The sequence below is a fragment of the Littorina saxatilis genome, linkage group LG16 (assembly GCF_037325665.1).
Source record: "Littorina saxatilis isolate snail1 linkage group LG16, US_GU_Lsax_2.0, whole genome shotgun sequence".
Taxonomy (NCBI): domain Eukaryota; kingdom Metazoa; phylum Mollusca; class Gastropoda; order Littorinimorpha; family Littorinidae; genus Littorina; species Littorina saxatilis.
Genome location: NC_090260.1, coordinates 3,713,132 through 3,729,986, shown reverse-complemented (window position 1 = coordinate 3,729,986; position 16,855 = coordinate 3,713,132). Strand labels below are relative to the sequence as shown.

Sequence of the window (16,855 nt, the reverse complement as noted above, 5' to 3'; positions counted from 1 at the left end):
TCTGGGACACCCACCATCCCTACCCATACACACACCCGTTCCGGAATTGTGTTTTGTCTATAAGCTAAATTATGCATCCTGATTTCATTTGAGCTCAGAATGTGCAATGGCAAAAGTATTATTTTAACAAATAAGAGCTGTGTGGAACTGTGACTGACTCTTGTTGCATAGGTCTATATTCATAAGAAAAGTTGTTAACGTTCTTTTGTTGTTTAGATTGTATTGGCGCTCTGTCTCATTATACGATGATTGTGTCTCTGGCTTTGGGTGAAAGCAGTCGTTACTGTGGTACGCAACATTGATGGCATTACAGCGGCGTGTGTGTGTGTGTGCGTGTGTGTGTGTGTGTGTGTGTGTGTGTGTGTGTGTGTGTGTGTGTGTGTGTGTGTGTGTGTGTGTGTGTGTGTGTGACAGGAGTGGTATGACTACAGGCTCAAGGTGGTCCAGTTTCGCTACGTACCGGGCCCTTACCAGAGCATTGTGTATGGAGGCCGACCACTGAGAGAAGTACACGACTTTGGAACCGGTCAGTGAGTTACATGCCTTGTATATCGTTGATCAATAACATATATCAGAAAGAATTACGTGGCTTTGGGACCGACGAGTGATTTACGTACATGCATGATGACGTCGCTGGTGTTGACGTCACTACTGGTTCCGTCACTGCGCGGGGCGCTGACGTCATCATCAGACACGGAAGTGAAACTGGGCGTGATCCTGCCTCGTTCAATCGCACTCAGTACAAGTCGGGTAGAAACCGTCCGATCCGATACACATGACTATAGGACCGCCCAGTCAGTTCAACAACTTGACATGTACCAAGCAACAGCTTACAGTGCCGATCTGTGGAGCAGAAGAGGTATGATCGGATACGCATGACTATAGGACCCCCCAGTCTGTTCAATATCTTGACATGCACCAAGCAACAGCTTACAGTGCCGATCTGTAGGGCAGAAGAGGTATTCCCGTTGGTGCACTGTTCGCTTGTGTTTTCCTGGTACAAAAAAGCGCGGGCAGTAATAACAATTCTTATTCTAAGAGGGCACTAAATAAAGTGCCGTTCACATGGCTGAGTTTCAACCAGCTTTTCCCCACCTTTTCTCGTTTGAAAATCGCTCTTGAGTCTTCGAGGCCAAGTCGGCGAAAAGTGTGCCATGTGTTCGGCCCCGGCGGTTTAGGAACGATTTAGGCCAGATTTAGCACCGACTCCCAAACTCAGTTGAACACTGCTCGACTCGGCCGTGACTTGGCGAAGATTGTGTGCAGACTTTTCTCATCGTGCTAACCGATTGGTTGGCTCTTGCCAGAGATGAAGAAAATGTAGGTTTTACGCCCTCACGGCAAAAGCTAGCCAGAGATATTAGCAGATGCCTATTTCTATCTATGCTCTAGCCAGAGATATGATCATATGCCTATTTCTATCTATGCTCTAGCCAGAGATATGATCAGATGCCTATTTATATCTATGCTCTAGCCAGAGATATGATCAGATGCCTATTTCTATCTATGCTCTAATCAGAGATGATCAGATGCCTATTTATATCTATGCTCTAGCCAGAGATATGATCAGATGCCTATTTCTATCTATGCTCTAGCCAGAGATATGATCAGATGCCTATTTCTATCTATGCTCTAGCCAGAGATATGATCAGATGCCTATTTCTATCTATGCTCTAGCCAGAGATATTATCAGATGCCTATTTCTATCTATGCTCTAGCCAGAGATATTATCAGATGCCTATTTCTATCTATGCTCTAGCCAGAGATATTATCAGATGCCTATTTCTATCTATGCTCTAGCCAGAGATATTATCAGATGCCTATTTATATCTATGCTCTAGCAAAACTGCTCTTCCCGCATCAGGAGCTAGTCCCGATAACTTAAATGGCCTTCACGTCTGACGAAAATCGCCGCTTAAAACTAGTTTGATTTTTCGCGCTTTTCACATGTGGAGCGATTTTGATTTGACTTGAACACCAACTGAAATCGCGTGAAAGTTGGGGGAACTACAGGTGGTAGAAAGTCCTCCGTTTGAAAGGTACTTTTACAGAATTAGCAGATGCACACAGTCCGCCAAAAGATGATTGGTTCATGATTTTACCCATGGGACCCCCTCTCTCTGTTGTGTGGAGGTGTGGCCTACATCATGGACGAGAAGCTGGGCAACTGCACCGTGACGTCAATAGAGCGTGACGTCTTTGATGATAGAGCCGCTGCTGACGTCACGCACGTGCGACTGAGAACGGCGGTGGAGTTCTTCGACCTAGACAACACGAAGCCTGTCTACATGGGACCGGTCAGTTCTGTTGACAGGGGGGATGGGGGGGGGGGATCAGTTCTGCTGACAGGGGGGATGGGGGGGGGGATCAGTTCTGCTGACAGGGGGGATGGGGGAGGGGATCAGTTCTGCTGACAGGGGGGATGGGGGGGGGGATCAGTTCTGCTGACAGGGGGGATGGGGGGGGATCAGTTCTGCTGACAGGGGGGATGGGGGGGGGGGGGGAGTCAGGTGTGATGACTGTTCATTGGAGAGGTTGAATGACGCGAATTCGCACATGTATATAGATAGTTTAAATCAAAGTTTGAGAGCAGACGTTTTAATTATACAGTGTAAACTAGCCCCCCCCCCCCCCCTTCCCAGGTGTAAGGGCACCCTCCACCCCCCCCCCCACTCCCCCCCCTCCGCCCCTCTGCTGAAGACTGTGTATTACCCCTATTGTTAGCATGACAACGTCGGGTAAACTCTTGCCCTCACTAAAACACACTTTCGTAAAATGCACTTATTTATGTAATTAATTAATCTCGTATCTATTGATGTATTAATCAATTCATCAATTTATTCATTTATTTATGTATTAGTTATTTGTCTTTTCTTTTAATCATTTACTTATCTGTAATTGTTTAGATATTGGAACAGGGCATAAGACATGTTTAGATATTAGAACAGGGCATAAGACATGTTTAGATATCGGAACAGGGCATAAGACATGTTTAGATATTAGAACAGGGCATAAGACATGTTTAGATATCGGAACAGGGCATAAGACATGTGAAGCAAGACAGAGTGTGGTGAAATAAGTGAGAAACGTATGTCCCCAGAGAACTGTGCGAGGCCTACCGTGTGAGACGTGGATCGCCAACAAGGCGGACTACCCCCACGGCTCCAACAACACGGCCACACTGGAGTGGTCCTTCAGGGCGGTACGTTCATCTACACAGACCTTAAGTCACCCGTGGTTAACGTTAACTGGAGTGGTCCTTCCGGGCGGTACGTTCATCTAAACAGACCTTAAGTCACCCGTGGTTAACGTTAACTGGAGTGGTCCTTCCGGGCGGTACGTTCATCTACACAGACCTTAAGTCACCCGTGGTTAACGTTAACTGGAGTGGTCCTTTAGGGCTTTACGTTCATCTAAACAATCACTCAATCAATCAATCAATATGAGGCTTATATCGCGCGTTTTCCGTGGGTACAGTTGTAAGCGCAGGGATTTTTTTTTACTTTTTTTTTAATTTTATTTTATTTTGCAATTTATATCACGCACATATTCAAGGCGCAGGGATTGATTTATGCCGTGTGAGATGGAATTTTTTTTACACAATATAATTATACATCACGCATTCACATCGGCCAGCAGATCGCAGCCATTTCGGCGCATACAGACCTTAAATCACTCGTGGTTAACGTTAACTGGAGTGGTCCTTCATGGCGGTACGTTCATCTAAACAGACCTTAAGTCACTCGTGGTTAACATTAACTGGAGTGGTCCTTCATGACGGTACGTTCATCTAAACAGACCTTAAGTCACTCGTGGTTAACATTAACTGGAGTGGTCCTTCATGGCGGTACGTTCATCTAAACAGACCTTAAGTCACTCGTGGTTAACGTTAACTGAAGTGGTCCTTCAGGGCGGTACGTTCATCTAAACAGACCTTAAGTCACTCGTGGTTAACATTAACTGAAGTGGTCCTTCATGGCGGTACGTTCATCTAAACAGACCTTAAAGGTCATCCACATTGAAAAATGAAACTTTGCACAAAACATCTACATACTAAGTGAAGTCGCATGCCGAAAATCTTTTTTCTGAAAAATGCTTCTTTTTTGGCTCACGTAAGTGTAGCCTATGCGATGATAAACTTTGTCTGTCTGTGCGTGCGTGCGTGCGTGCGTGCGTGCGTGCGTGCGTGCGTGCGTGTGTGTGTGATAGAAACTTTAACATTTCCGAGTCTATGGATAAAGCTCGCATAAGAAGATTACGTCTCGGTCAAAAGACAGTGTTTGACGTGTGTGATAGAAACTATTTGAAGACGTCACATTATGACGTAAGAGGGTTAGACGTCACGCAAAGGAATTACTGAAAGTCTCGGTCATTGTTATTGTGAGCGGGCCGAGACTAATTGGCAGATCCAGGGTCTCCCTTTCTTGCACAGTTTCACCTATGCTTACTGTGTGTGTGTGTGTGTGTGTATGTGTGACAGAGTGATTGAGTTTGTGCTACTGTTTGTCGATTTCTTACGTGAGCCTTGAAGGCTTCGCCTCTTGTCTTTATATTGAATAAAATCTACTTCGGATAACCTTTTGCACCTGTGAAAACCGCGCCCACGTGATCATTTGCCTCGTGACGTCAGCGTATGTAGTCAACAATGGCGGCGCATATCTCGGATAGTGTTAGTTCTGAACCAAAACGAAGAAAAACTTCCAATGGCCTATATTGTGGGGTTGGGCGATGCACAAATAAACAAGCCGATGGCTACACCTTGCACCGCTTCCCGGAAAAAAAAACAGTCCGTGATAGGTGGGCACGTTTCGTGCAAGAGAAAAGAGTAAACTTTGGCCCAAAGTATCTTAGTATGGGACACCGACTTCGTCGTCTGCGATTTGCCATGAACATTTCGAAGGTGACTGCTACCCTCCACGTGAGGCATTGGTGAGAAGTTTCGGAATTAAAACAATAAGGACTCTAAAGCCTGGTTCAGTGCCAACCATTCATCGGGGATGTCACACGCGAAACACACAGATGAAGCGCGGTGCGTGTTTTCACATAAATATCGGTCAGTGTCAGCTTGACCCGTCCAGTTATCGCCCTGTGTTTGGGTTTGTAAACAACACGGCTGGCAGTGCCCACTGGTACGGTCAGTGTCAGCTTGACCCGTCCCGCAACCGAGCTGTGTTTGTGTTCTATTTGTCGCATTATTATTATATTTTTTTTAATTTATTTCTTTTGTTGGTAAATCACTAATTCTTTTTATTATTTTCGTTTTAAATAAATACATTCAGGTGTGCATTATTTGGCCAAGTGTGTGTGTGCTCGAATAATGTCAAATTTGTGACATACTATGATCAATACTTGAATGCTGTGTGTGTACTTTGAGCAAGTCTTTACAAGAACTGACTTTCAGTGGTAAATTAACTGTTAGCTGCACATAGCTTTGTGGACTAATGATTGTGCTTTTCGTTATCTGAGAGGATGGGTGAATGTGCTTGTGAATGTTTATGTGTTGGTTATTGTTTACTTGAGACAGGATGGAAAGTAAATTTAACTTGGAGAAAAGAGTAAGTTGTTGAGTTTATTGGAAAAGTAAGTTATGTACCGTAGAATTTGTTGTTATGTTGACAAAACAGTTTAAAAAAGAGCAGACCTGACTCTGCAAGTGATAACTTATAACTACTTGTTTCAATGACTTTGAGGTATGAGTGAGGTGAGACACCACCACACAATCCACATGTGAAATATATCTGACCGCTTTCGCTATCTCATGGTGACACAAAAACAAAGGTGGATGTGACAATGGCAGTATTAACTTGTTTTTATTAGTTAAATTCGTATACACATTTGAAAATCATAAAAAGCTGTGAACACTCCCCACCCACCCCCATGCTCCTTGCACACAAAAATATACCAACTACACTATGCATGTTACAAACTACATGATTTTACTGTTGCACTTCTGTATCTTAAATATAAATAAATAAACACACTTTTTCAAATCAATGTGTGGCACAAGCTGAACCAACTACAAACACACATCAAAATAGTTTTCTCGTCAATGTAATAATAATATTTATTTTCTCGTCAATGTAATAATAATATTTAATCACAATGACAATGTATTATCAATAAAATTGGAACACATAAGGATGCAAAAATGGGCTGATGCTGTCATATAATGTAATATTACTCTGGGTCCCTATAACCCACGTACTGCCCATCTGCACTAGGAAACTGTTCTCTAATTCTTGCAACCGCACAAGCTGGTAAGGTGACCCTGATGTCTCTCCCCAGCCATTTCCAGACCCACCGCACAAGCATGCGGTAAGCTACATACCGATACCGCCTGGAAAGAAAAACAAGCATACAGTATTAATGACAGTATCAATCAATCAATCAATATGAGGCTTATAATATAAGTTATATCGCGCGTATTCCGTGGGTACAGTTCTAAGCGCAGGGATTTAAAAAAAGTTATGCAATTTATATCGCGCACATATTCAAGGCGCAGGGATTTATTTATGCCGTGTGAGATGGAATTTTTTTTACACAATACATCACGCATTCACATCGGCCAGCAGATCGCAGCCATTTCGGCGCATATCCTACCTTTCACGGCCTATTATTCCAAGTCACACGGGTATTTTGGTGGACATTTTTATCTACGCCTATACAATTTTGCCAGGAAAGACCCTTTTGTCAATCGTGGGATCTTTAACGTGCACACCCCAATGTAGTGTACACAAAGGGACCTCGGTTTTTCATCTCATCCGAAAGACATATAACATGCGCCACACACAAGACCCTTTTGTCAATGGTGGGATCTTTAACGTGCACACCCCAATGTAGTGTACACGAAGGGACCTCGGGGTTTCGTCTCATCCGAAAGACTAGCACCCACCACCTAGGTTAGGAAAGGGGGGAGAAAATTGCTAACGCCCTGACCCAGGGTCGAACTCGCAACCTCTCGCTTCCGAGCGCAAGTGCGTTACCACTCGGCCACCCAGTCCACAGTACACAAAGTGTACAATCAGGATACTTGAAAACATTCCCCATATTGCTTTGCTCAGAATTAGCACATGCGAATAAATGAATTGTCTTGAAATAAAAATGAATATCTGACAATTAATTTTCATTTTTTTATTTTATTGTATTTTGTTTTTGCACATCTATGACATAAATCTATTTATTGTATCATGATTACAATTGTAAAAAAAAAAATAACTTACTCATTAGCATCCTGTATAGCCCTCCCATACTGCTGGTTGTACCAGTGATAGCATGTCTCCAAGACATAGTGGTCCAAGCACACTGATCTGAAGCCAGGGTGGTCGGTGATGCAGCCCACCCCTGTGCTTACTGTCAGTGATTCCATTTCTGGAATTTCTTGACAACAGCGGCATTCTCAGATTGAGCCCATGCCTGCACAGTTTGCGCACTGACACCTGCACACACAAAATTTGATACAAGTTTAGTTCAAATTCTCTGCAGTCTACAAACTCACACAAAAAAAATTGATCTACTAAGGCAGTAAAACAACTGAAATGGACAAATTCACAACCAATGGTAGTGACCATTATGTCTAGACAAAACCATAATAAATTGTTATTCCATTGGAACATTGGTATATCCATACGTGTACTGATTTGGCTAGTTTTAGTTTTGGGGACTGCTACTAGCAATGATTGAGTGGGCATACTGACTACTCAGTAGGATGATGTTTTGACTAAAATTATAATCAGGAATGCGCATCACTTTCTGGCATGCATGAATTGCATCAAGGGTAAAAGAAGACATCGCACAAACTTTACAAATTACTGACTGCAAAACAAGCTCTACCAGAATCGATTCTATAATAGGAATATATACGAGGAAGAGTCTCACAATCACTGAATCAGTGGTAGTTTCTTACCAGTTGGTGGACATCAAACGATCGAGAGACTCGCTAAAATCGTCTCTGTCGGGTGTTTCCTCAACCTCAGCATCGGACAGCTCAGGTTCAAACTGGTATTGTTGAAGATAGTGTTCATTCAAAACCTCAAAATCACTACTGTAGCACGATAGTTCCAGTAAAGAAACGCTGCTTGTTTCACTGTTTTCTTCATGGTCTGCCATGCCAATACAGCTGCTGACGTCACTGCGAGGGGAGATCAGCCATGGCTGCGTTTTAGATTCTTACTTCCCTTACCCTTAATTGCAGGTATGAAAACCCACTTTCATTGATCGATATCTATTAAACCAAAGGACTTTGCTTGCCAATATTTTGCATCTGGTACTATTTAGTAATGTTCTCTCAGCAGAATTTTTTTGACCGAGCAATGTGGTTGACCTTTAAGTCACTCGTGGTTAACATTAACTGGAGTGGTCTTTCAGGGCGGTACGTTCATCTAAACAGACCTTAAGTCACCCGTGGTTAACATTAACTGGAGTGGTCCTTCATGGCGGTACGTTCATCTAAACAGACCTTAAGTCACTCGTGGTTAACATTAACTGGAGTGGTCCTTCAGGTCGGTACGTTCATCTAAACAGACCTTAAGTCACTCGTGGTTAACATTAACTGGAGTGGTCCTTCAAGGCGGTATGTTCATCTACACAGACCTTAAGTCACTCGTGGTTAACATTAACTGGAGTGGTCCTTCAGGGCGGTACGTTCATCTAAACAGACCTTAAGTCACCCGTGGTTAACATTAACTGGAGTGGTCCTTCAGGGCGGTACGTTCATCTAAACAGACCTTAAGTCACTCGTGGTTAACATTAACTGGAGTGGTCCTTCAGGTCGGTGCGTTCATCTAAACAGACCTTAAGTCACTCGTGGTTAACACTGACGTAACCGTAAGCCACATCTGGCATTGCGCAATACACCGCAAGCGAGGAGAAGGTCGTTATCAAATCAGCTTACCACATGCAGACCGTTAAATCGCCTAGTTGTACGGCCTGTGGCCAGAAGGCTGTGAGATTTGTCTCGGTTGCGCAACTTACGCAAACCTTGACTATCACAACAGAACTCTCTGCCCCACGGAGCGCCCGTAGCAGATACCTGCGCCAGGGGTGTCGATGGGCGTTGGCAATCGCGCAAAATGTTGCCATCATCTTTCTAGAGCTACCGATCGTTTTACGATTTTCCTCTGAGATGTGGCTAAGATCATGTCCGTTATGCTACTCTTATGGCCTGTCCAGACACTCCCGGCCGACCCTGTCCACATTTGACTTATGCTTAAAACGGCCCCGTTGGGGGCGCCGCAGCGTGCTATGATTGCGAAGCGTTATTTGCAGAAGAATAGCGCGTGTTCTAATTTCTATGACACAGACATAGAACGACGGAAATTTGACCAATCAGAGCAAACCAGAGCAATGACGTCAGCCGCTCGCGGCGCGGCAGTCGAATGCAACTGAACCTTCTTGTCAGGTGACCCGCTCCACTGATACCGCGTTGTGAAAAAAATCGTCGATGTGTGGCCAATCGGCAAATCCCGCGCGACGCACAAAACGGCCTGCGGCGCATAGAGCGTAAAACGGCGTCCAAGTCTGGACAGGGCTTTACACTGTGCCGACTTGCCCTTGCGAATATAATTTTCCAATAATTCGCAATGATCGGGACATGGTTGCAAGACATTCGTAAATGTTCTTAACCATTCGCCACCATTCGTCTCTTGTTTCGAGCACAGCAACAAGTCCCTAATATTCGCAAGGACATCATATTCTTAACTTTGTTGCAAGTATTCGCAAGACATTCGTAATCATCGCAATGTGTTTGTAACGCTCGCAAGGCATTCGCAACCATTCGTTATGCCTGTCTTACACTGTGCCGAATATCCTTGCGAACATTCGTAATCATGCATTGCAATGTACTCGTAACGCTCGCAAGGCATTCACAAACATTCGTGATGCCGGTCTTACACTGTGCCGAATATTCTTGCGAATATGGATTATTATGCATTCACAATGATCGGTAGACATTCGTAAGACATTCGCAAGGATTCGTAGGGCTTCGAATGGTCAATATTTGTCCTGTCCATTCGTCTCTGTTTTTTTTTTATATGAATACAACATGTTCATATACACATTTCTTGCGAACGTCTTACGAATGGTTGCGAGTGCTTGCGAATGTGTGCCGATCATTGCGAATGCCTTGCGAGCGCTACGAATACTTTACGATGATTACGAATGGCTTACGAGCGCTACGAATACTTTACGATGATTACGAATGGCTTACGAGCGCTACGAATATCTTTACGATGATTACGAATGCCTTGCGAGCGCTACGAATACCTTTACGATGATTACGAATGGCTTACGAGCGCTACGAATACCTTAACGATGATTGCGAATGGCTTGCGAGCACTACGAATACCTTTACGATGATTGCGAATGGCTTGCGAGCGCTACGAATACCTTAACGATGATTGCGAATGGCTTGCGAGCACTACGAATACCTTTACGATGATTACGAATGGCTTGCGATACTTACGAGTACGTTGCGAAAAAGTGAAGAATATGCCTTCCTTGCGAAGACAAGCTGCCCACAATAAGCAGTCGGTTAAATTCATCATTTGATTACAGAAACAGTCGATGTGAATCTGTCGCCATCATAATCTTGTCAATGCAAGTACACGCGTACCTATATTACAGGACAACTGGACGTCAACACTGGACCAGCAGGCGCTGCTGAGTGGCGGCACACCGGTGCAGATGCACCTAGAGTTGGCTGGGGAAGAGTACGACTACAACTTTTTCCATTTCTTCAAGTCGCGACCTGACGTGCTGGCTTTTGACGTGTCGCCCTGCTTCCTACACAGGGGGAGGCGCAACTTTGACTTTGCCATCTCCAGTAAGTCACCTCATTCTGACTTTGCCATCTCCAGTAAGTCACCTCATTCTGACTTTGCCATCTCCAGTAAGTCACCTCATTCTGACTTTGCCATCTCCAGTAAGTCACCTCATTCTGACTTTGCCATCTCCAGTAAGTCACCTCATTCTGACTTTGCCATCTCCAGTAAGTCACCTCATTCTGACTTTGCCATCTCCAGTAAGTCACCTCATTCTGACTTTGCCATCTCCAGTAAGTCACCTCATTCTGACTTTGTCATCTCCAGTAAGTCACCTCATTCTGACTTTGCCATCTCAAGTAAGTCACCTCATTCTGACTTTGCCATCTCCAGTAAGTCACCTCATTCTGACTTTGCCATATCCAGTAAGTCACCTCATTCTGACTTTGCAATATGCAGTAAGTCACATCATTCTGACTTTGACATTTAAACTAGGTCACGTCATTCTGACGTTGCCATCTCCGGTAATTTGGATCATTTTGACTAAGCAATTTGAATAAAGTCACGTCATTTTGACTTTGACTTTGCCGTCTTAAGAAATTCACGTCATTTTAAATGTGCCATATCCAGTACGTCTTGTCATTTTGGCTTTGCTATCTGAAGTAGTTCACGTCATTCTGACTTTACCATCTCCAGTACATCACGTCATTTTGAATTTGACATCTCCAGAAAGTCTTTTTTTTAGCCATCTACAGGAAATCACGTCATTCTGACTTTGCCATCTTTAGTAAGATCACGTCATTTTGACTTTGCAATCTCCAATGAGTTACGTCATTTTGACTTTGGCATCTATAGTAAGTCACGTCTTTCTGATTTTATCATATTAAGTAAGTTTTGTCATTCTGACTATGCCATGTCCCGTAAGTTACGTCATTTGGACTTTAACATTTGAGTACGTCACGTCATTTGGACTTCGCTATCTGCAGTCACGTCACGTCATTTTCACCTTGCCACCTCAAGACAGTAACGTCATTTTCATTCAATCATTTGCAGTAAGTCGCGTCATTTCAACTCGAGCTTCTCTGTTCCTTGAGGCTGTGGATTTACAGTGATGTACAGTTATGACAAGATAAGCAATAACAACAAGATTTATGACAAGATAAGCAATAACAACAAGATTTATGACAAGATAAGCAATAACAACAAGATTTATGACAAGATAAGCAATAACAACAAGATTTATGTTTGTGTTCCTAAAGTCCAGACATGTTGCAGACGACTTCCTGGCCAACGTCAAGCGCAACTTACGGGAGTTCAAGTTGTCGGTCCTGGCCTCTCTGGTCTACGTCACGGAGTTGTCTGCTCTTCGCATCGCTGACATCCAGGTATAAGCCGTTGACGCCATTCTCTCCGCGTGAAAAAACAAGTCTTGATAAACACACACACACACACACACACACACACACACACACACACACACACATACATACAAACACATTCACATTCACACATACGCCACACCCTCATCTTGATTTCCAGTCAATGTTGAAACATTTACTCATAACTTTACTCAATGTAAAAGGACCAATGAAGATAGATGCTCGGCGCCTAGTAAAAAAAAAAGAGAACAAAATATGTGAATGTCGTTTCCTCGTGCAGGTTGTGTTCCTGGACAATATCCACATCCGGGTATCCTTGCTGGACAAAGCGCCCATTTCCGGTGACGTCAGCAAGGTCCAAGCGCAGCCAGAACTGGCCAACTCGGCCAACGCCTTGCTGCAGGTTATCAGAAACAACAGCTTCATCATCGGGGGCTTCGGACCTGATGGGCAGGTATGCAGGAGATGTAGAGGTTACATACCGAGTCTCAGTAATTATTGAAAGTAATGGTCGAAGTTAGCGGATCATGAAAAATGCGAGCTTCAGCAATAACAAAGACGCATTGTTCCGGTTTCTTCAACGTGTATAAAGTAAACACATACCTCACCAGTGTTGTTTTGGTGTGACTGATCAACAGACGATGCCATTTGCTTTGTTTGTGTTTTTGTGTGTGTTGCTAACCGTGCATACAAAATAGATTACGTGTAAAATCAAACAACAAACCTTGCACAGTTCAAGAAGCTGCAATCTGATTCTGAAGCGACCTTTCTCTGATTCTAGCAGACGGTTTTTCCAATGTTTGACACAAAAGCAGCAAACTCTCCTGTCTACATGGAACATCCTTGTATAGTGCAATGTTGAAATGAAGTTACCGGTCTGAAACATTTAGCCGTTGACTTTCTTCTGAGACAATCCTTGTTCTCTTATCATCTACAGATTTACCGCAGTCTTCATCACGCGAAGCCCCAACATAAGTCAGACTTTCGAACATAAAATATACGTAAGCAAGCATGATACGTCGAGTCATGACGTCATATGATTCCTGGCATATTGACGTAATGCCAAACATCCGGTTATTTCGAGTCTTCTCCGTAATACATGTCAATGGATTTTTCAATGTTCGGTCATTTCCGTGGATAAATGCGCAATGATAAATGCGCACTAAACTGTTACTGTCGTCTGCAATCGACGGCATGGACCATTCTGGTAGTTGTTGCTGACAAAAACATGATTTTAAAACAGAATATAATTTAAGAATAGCAATATAAACGCTATTGTGTTTTCAGCATAGCAATAGGGTCCAATTTTCAACTCAACTCAACTCAACTCAAATTTTATTGGCTTCAATTTTCATAGAAGAATTTGTCTTGCGCTTGGGAGAAAGTAAGAGTATAACATATAAAAACAGCATTCATATCACATTTCATGTATCACACACAGTAATCACTAGTATAAGCCTACAATTATCACATTTGTACCTGTATCATACATGCAAATTAATAGTATCACATTTCCACGTATCACACACAATATATACATTACATAACATACAGCAAACAATATTTTGACTCGAAAAAGTATAATGCGTCGGCATTATATACTGTTCAAAAAAAGAAACGCATAGTTGCTACTTGCCAAATTTGTTTTATTTTTCGAAAAAATTAACAGAAAATCCAATATTTAGATTATTTGTTTGAAATTTGGTATGGACACAGTTGAATGCACACACAGTTCATTTGCATCTTCAAATCAATCAGTCAATCAATACGATTGGGTGCCGAGGCTGTCAAGTCAGTAGGGGGTGTGACTGCCTTGAGCAGCAACAACTGCCCGGCACCTTCTGGGCATGGACTGGATCAGATGCCGGATATCTTGCTGTTGGATGGTGGTGTCCCACTCCTCCTGAAGTGCCTGCAATAGATCGCGGTGATTTGCCGGCGCTTCTTCTCGCCTGCGCACACGTCTGTCCAATTCATCCCAGAGGTGTTCTATCGGGTTCATGTCTGGCGACATGGATGGCCAGGGAAGCACCTGGACATGGTGGTCGGTGAGGAACTGGGTGGTGAGTCGTGCTGTGTGCGGGCGAGCGTTGTTCTTCTGGAATATGGCATCCTGGTCAGCCAGAAGAGGAAGGGCGTGTGGGCGCAGAATTTCCTCCACGTATCGCTGGGCAGTTATACGCCCTTGGACGTGCACCAGGGTGCTCCTTCCAGCGGTATTGATCGCCCCCCACACCATGACGCCTCCACCACCATGAACGGGTGCCTCATCCACACGGTTGGGCGCGTAACGTTCGTTTACTCTCCGGTAGACCCTCCTCCGACCATCATGTCGCTGGAGCAGGAAGTAGGACTCGTCGCTGAACCACACGTGTCTCCAGTGATTCCGGACGGTCCAGCGAAGGTGCTGGTTGCCCCACTGCACTCGGTTCTGGCGATGGCGGCGGGTGAGGACAGCTCCTCTGTGAGGTCTGCGAGCTCTCAAACCAGCTTCATGCAGGCGGTTCCGCACGGTCTGGTCCGATAATCGGTGTGGCCCGGAGAGAGCCTGGACAGAAGATGAGGCCGACAGGAAACGATTCCGGAGGTGGCGGAGCCGTATGAAGCGGTCGTGAGCAGCAGTTGTCGCCCTTGATCTTCCCGCTCGTGGCAAGTCAGCAACGGAGCCAGTGGCTTGAAACCTGACCCACAGTCTACTGATGGTGCTCTGGGACACGTGGAAGTGCCTGGCGATTGCACTTTGACTTTGGCCTGCTTGTAAACGACCCAATGCAATTTGGCGGTCTTCTCTGCTCAATCGGGCCATCTTTCGTCGCTGAATTGTCGTCTGATTTCTTTGTGGCGAACAATCCGCTTTTATGGGTTTTGGAAGACATGGTGAGAGCTCAATATTCCCCGAGTTTCACGAGATTACACTGAAGCATGACGAGTGGTCATGCCAAATGAGCAATTTTGACATTGTAGCCACTGATAACGCATGCGTCACGTGCAGAGCTCACTTGTGGCAATGGACGAAAGGTCGACGACCAGATAAACATTTTCTGCAGTTTGGTGGATATCCTTGTAGCCATATAACTAAATTAACCAAATATTACAAGCTATGCGTTTCTTTTTTTGAACAGTATACTTTATACTTGGGGAAAGTGATTTTGGTTGCTGGGTAAGTTACCGAAAAAAAACTAGCCCTACAAGTTTACAGAGAGAAAGAAGCAGAGGGGGGGATAAGGTCCGATATGACCCTTCCCTCTCAACACACACACGCACACACACACAGAGACACTCACACGCGCGCGCACACACATTCACACACGCACGCACGTCCCCGGGCGCACACCCTCACACACACACAGACACAGACACACACACACACACACACACACACACACACACACACACACACGTACACACACACACACACACACACACACTCACACTCCCTCCCTATCAGTGAGCCATAATGACCAGCATACTTGACAAATATCGTGGCCAAAGTGATGACACATCATTTACTTGCGGGCTTGTGTTCCAGATAACTGGCACACTCTTTCCTGTGAACACAGTTGGGGTCACCGTCTCACACCTGACAGTCTCACACCTGACCGTCTCACACCTGACCATCTGACACCTGACCGTCTCACACCTGACCGTCTCACACCTGACCGTCTCACACCTGACCGTCTCACACATGACCGTCTCACACCTGATCGTCTGACACCTGACCGTCTCACACCTCACCGTCTCACACCTCACCGTCTCACACCTCACCGTCTCACACCTCACCGTCTCACACCTCACCGTCTCACACCTCACCGTCTCACACCTCACCGTCTCACACCTCACCGTCTCACACCTCACCGTCTCACACCTCACCGTCTCACACCTCACCGTCTCACACCTCACCGTCTCACACCTCACCGTCTCACACCTGACCGTCTCACACCTCACCGTCTTACACCTCACCGTCTCACACCTCACCGTCTCACACCTGACCGTCTCACACCTGACCGTCTCACACCTCACCGTCTCACACCTGACCGTCTCACACATGACCGTCTTACACCTGACCGTCTCACACATGACCGTCTCACACCTGACCGTCTCACACCTGACCGTCTCACACCTCACCAGCTCACACCTCACCGTCTCACACCTCACCGTCTCACACCTCACCGTCTCACACCTCACACCTCACCGTCTCACACCTGACCGTCTCACACCTCACCGTCTCACACCTGACCGTCTCACACCTGACCGGTCTTTTACATGGTCTTAGACCATCCTTATCTCGGACATATGTTTTTGATAAATCAAAATCTTAAAAAATAGCTCACACAAAAACAGTCGCTTTTACAAAATGAATTCATGTCAACATCCCGCTCTTCACAGAGAACATCCGGGCTCTTCACTTTTGCTATTTATTCAAGTGGAGGGATGTTCCTTTTCATGTTTGGATCTCTTCTTAATAATAATAATAATAATAATAATAATGGAAACTTATAGAGCGCTTACCTAGAAGCTCTAAGCGCTTTACAATGACATTGCTATACACATGTACAAAACCAAAATACAGCATTAAGACACAAAAAGAACAGGAGTACAAAAGCAAATTCATCGTTTAAGTCCATGCAGTCACAATAATACAAACACACGCGTGCGCACGCACATACGCGTGCGCATACACACACACACATGCTATCACCACACACATGCACAGATACA

The 16,855-nt window shown here is 44.7% G+C and overlaps 3 protein-coding genes and 1 long non-coding RNA gene across 4 annotated transcripts in view; 2 read left to right on the top strand and 2 right to left on the bottom strand.

Annotated features, from left to right (window-relative positions):
• LOC138950250 (uncharacterized) overlaps positions 1 to 16,855 on the top strand; it is a 255,207-nt gene that overhangs the window by 169,597 nt on the left and 68,755 nt on the right. The gene's annotated exons all lie outside the window — the stretch shown is intronic.
• On the top strand, positions 414 to 12,911 carry LOC138951444 (uncharacterized). The gene is made up of 7 exons (XM_070323046.1): positions 414 to 526; positions 2,134 to 2,297; positions 3,101 to 3,202; positions 10,621 to 10,819; positions 12,033 to 12,142; positions 12,417 to 12,590; positions 12,870 to 12,911. The coding sequence occupies exons 2-7, from the start codon at positions 2,148 to 2,150 to the stop codon at positions 12,909 to 12,911; spliced, it is 777 nt and encodes a 258-aa protein (XP_070179147.1). The 5' UTR covers positions 414 to 526; positions 2,134 to 2,147.
• Positions 5,475 to 7,993, bottom strand: LOC138951552 (uncharacterized). The gene is made up of 3 exons (XR_011451167.1): positions 7,904 to 7,993; positions 7,221 to 7,436; positions 5,475 to 6,337 (listed from the first exon to the last, which is right to left on the bottom strand). It is a non-coding gene; the product is annotated as an uncharacterized lncRNA (long non-coding RNA).
• Positions 15,581 to 16,183, bottom strand: LOC138951443 (keratin-associated protein 16-1-like). The gene has a single exon (XM_070323045.1). It carries the CDS (start codon positions 16,181 to 16,183, stop codon positions 15,581 to 15,583), a length of 603 nt encoding a protein of 200 aa, XP_070179146.1.

What these genes read in the sequence shown, in the direction of transcription:
- LOC138951444 (XM_070323046.1), top strand. Translation starts at nt 2,148, where the DNA reads ATGGACGAGAAGCTGGGCAACTGCACCGTGACGTCAATAGAGCGTGAC. An exon ending in TGGAGTGGTCCTTCAGGGCG is followed by an intron (nt 3,203 to 10,620) that starts GTACGTTCATCT and finishes CCTATATTACAG; the next exon opens with GACAACTGGACGTCAACACT. An exon ending in TTCGCATCGCTGACATCCAG is followed by an intron (nt 12,143 to 12,416) that starts GTATAAGCCGTT and finishes TTCCTCGTGCAG; the next exon opens with GTTGTGTTCCTGGACAATAT.
- LOC138951443 (XM_070323045.1), bottom strand. Translation starts at nt 16,183, where the DNA reads ATGTGTGAGACGGTCAGGTGTGAGACGGTGAGGTGTGAGACGGTCAGG.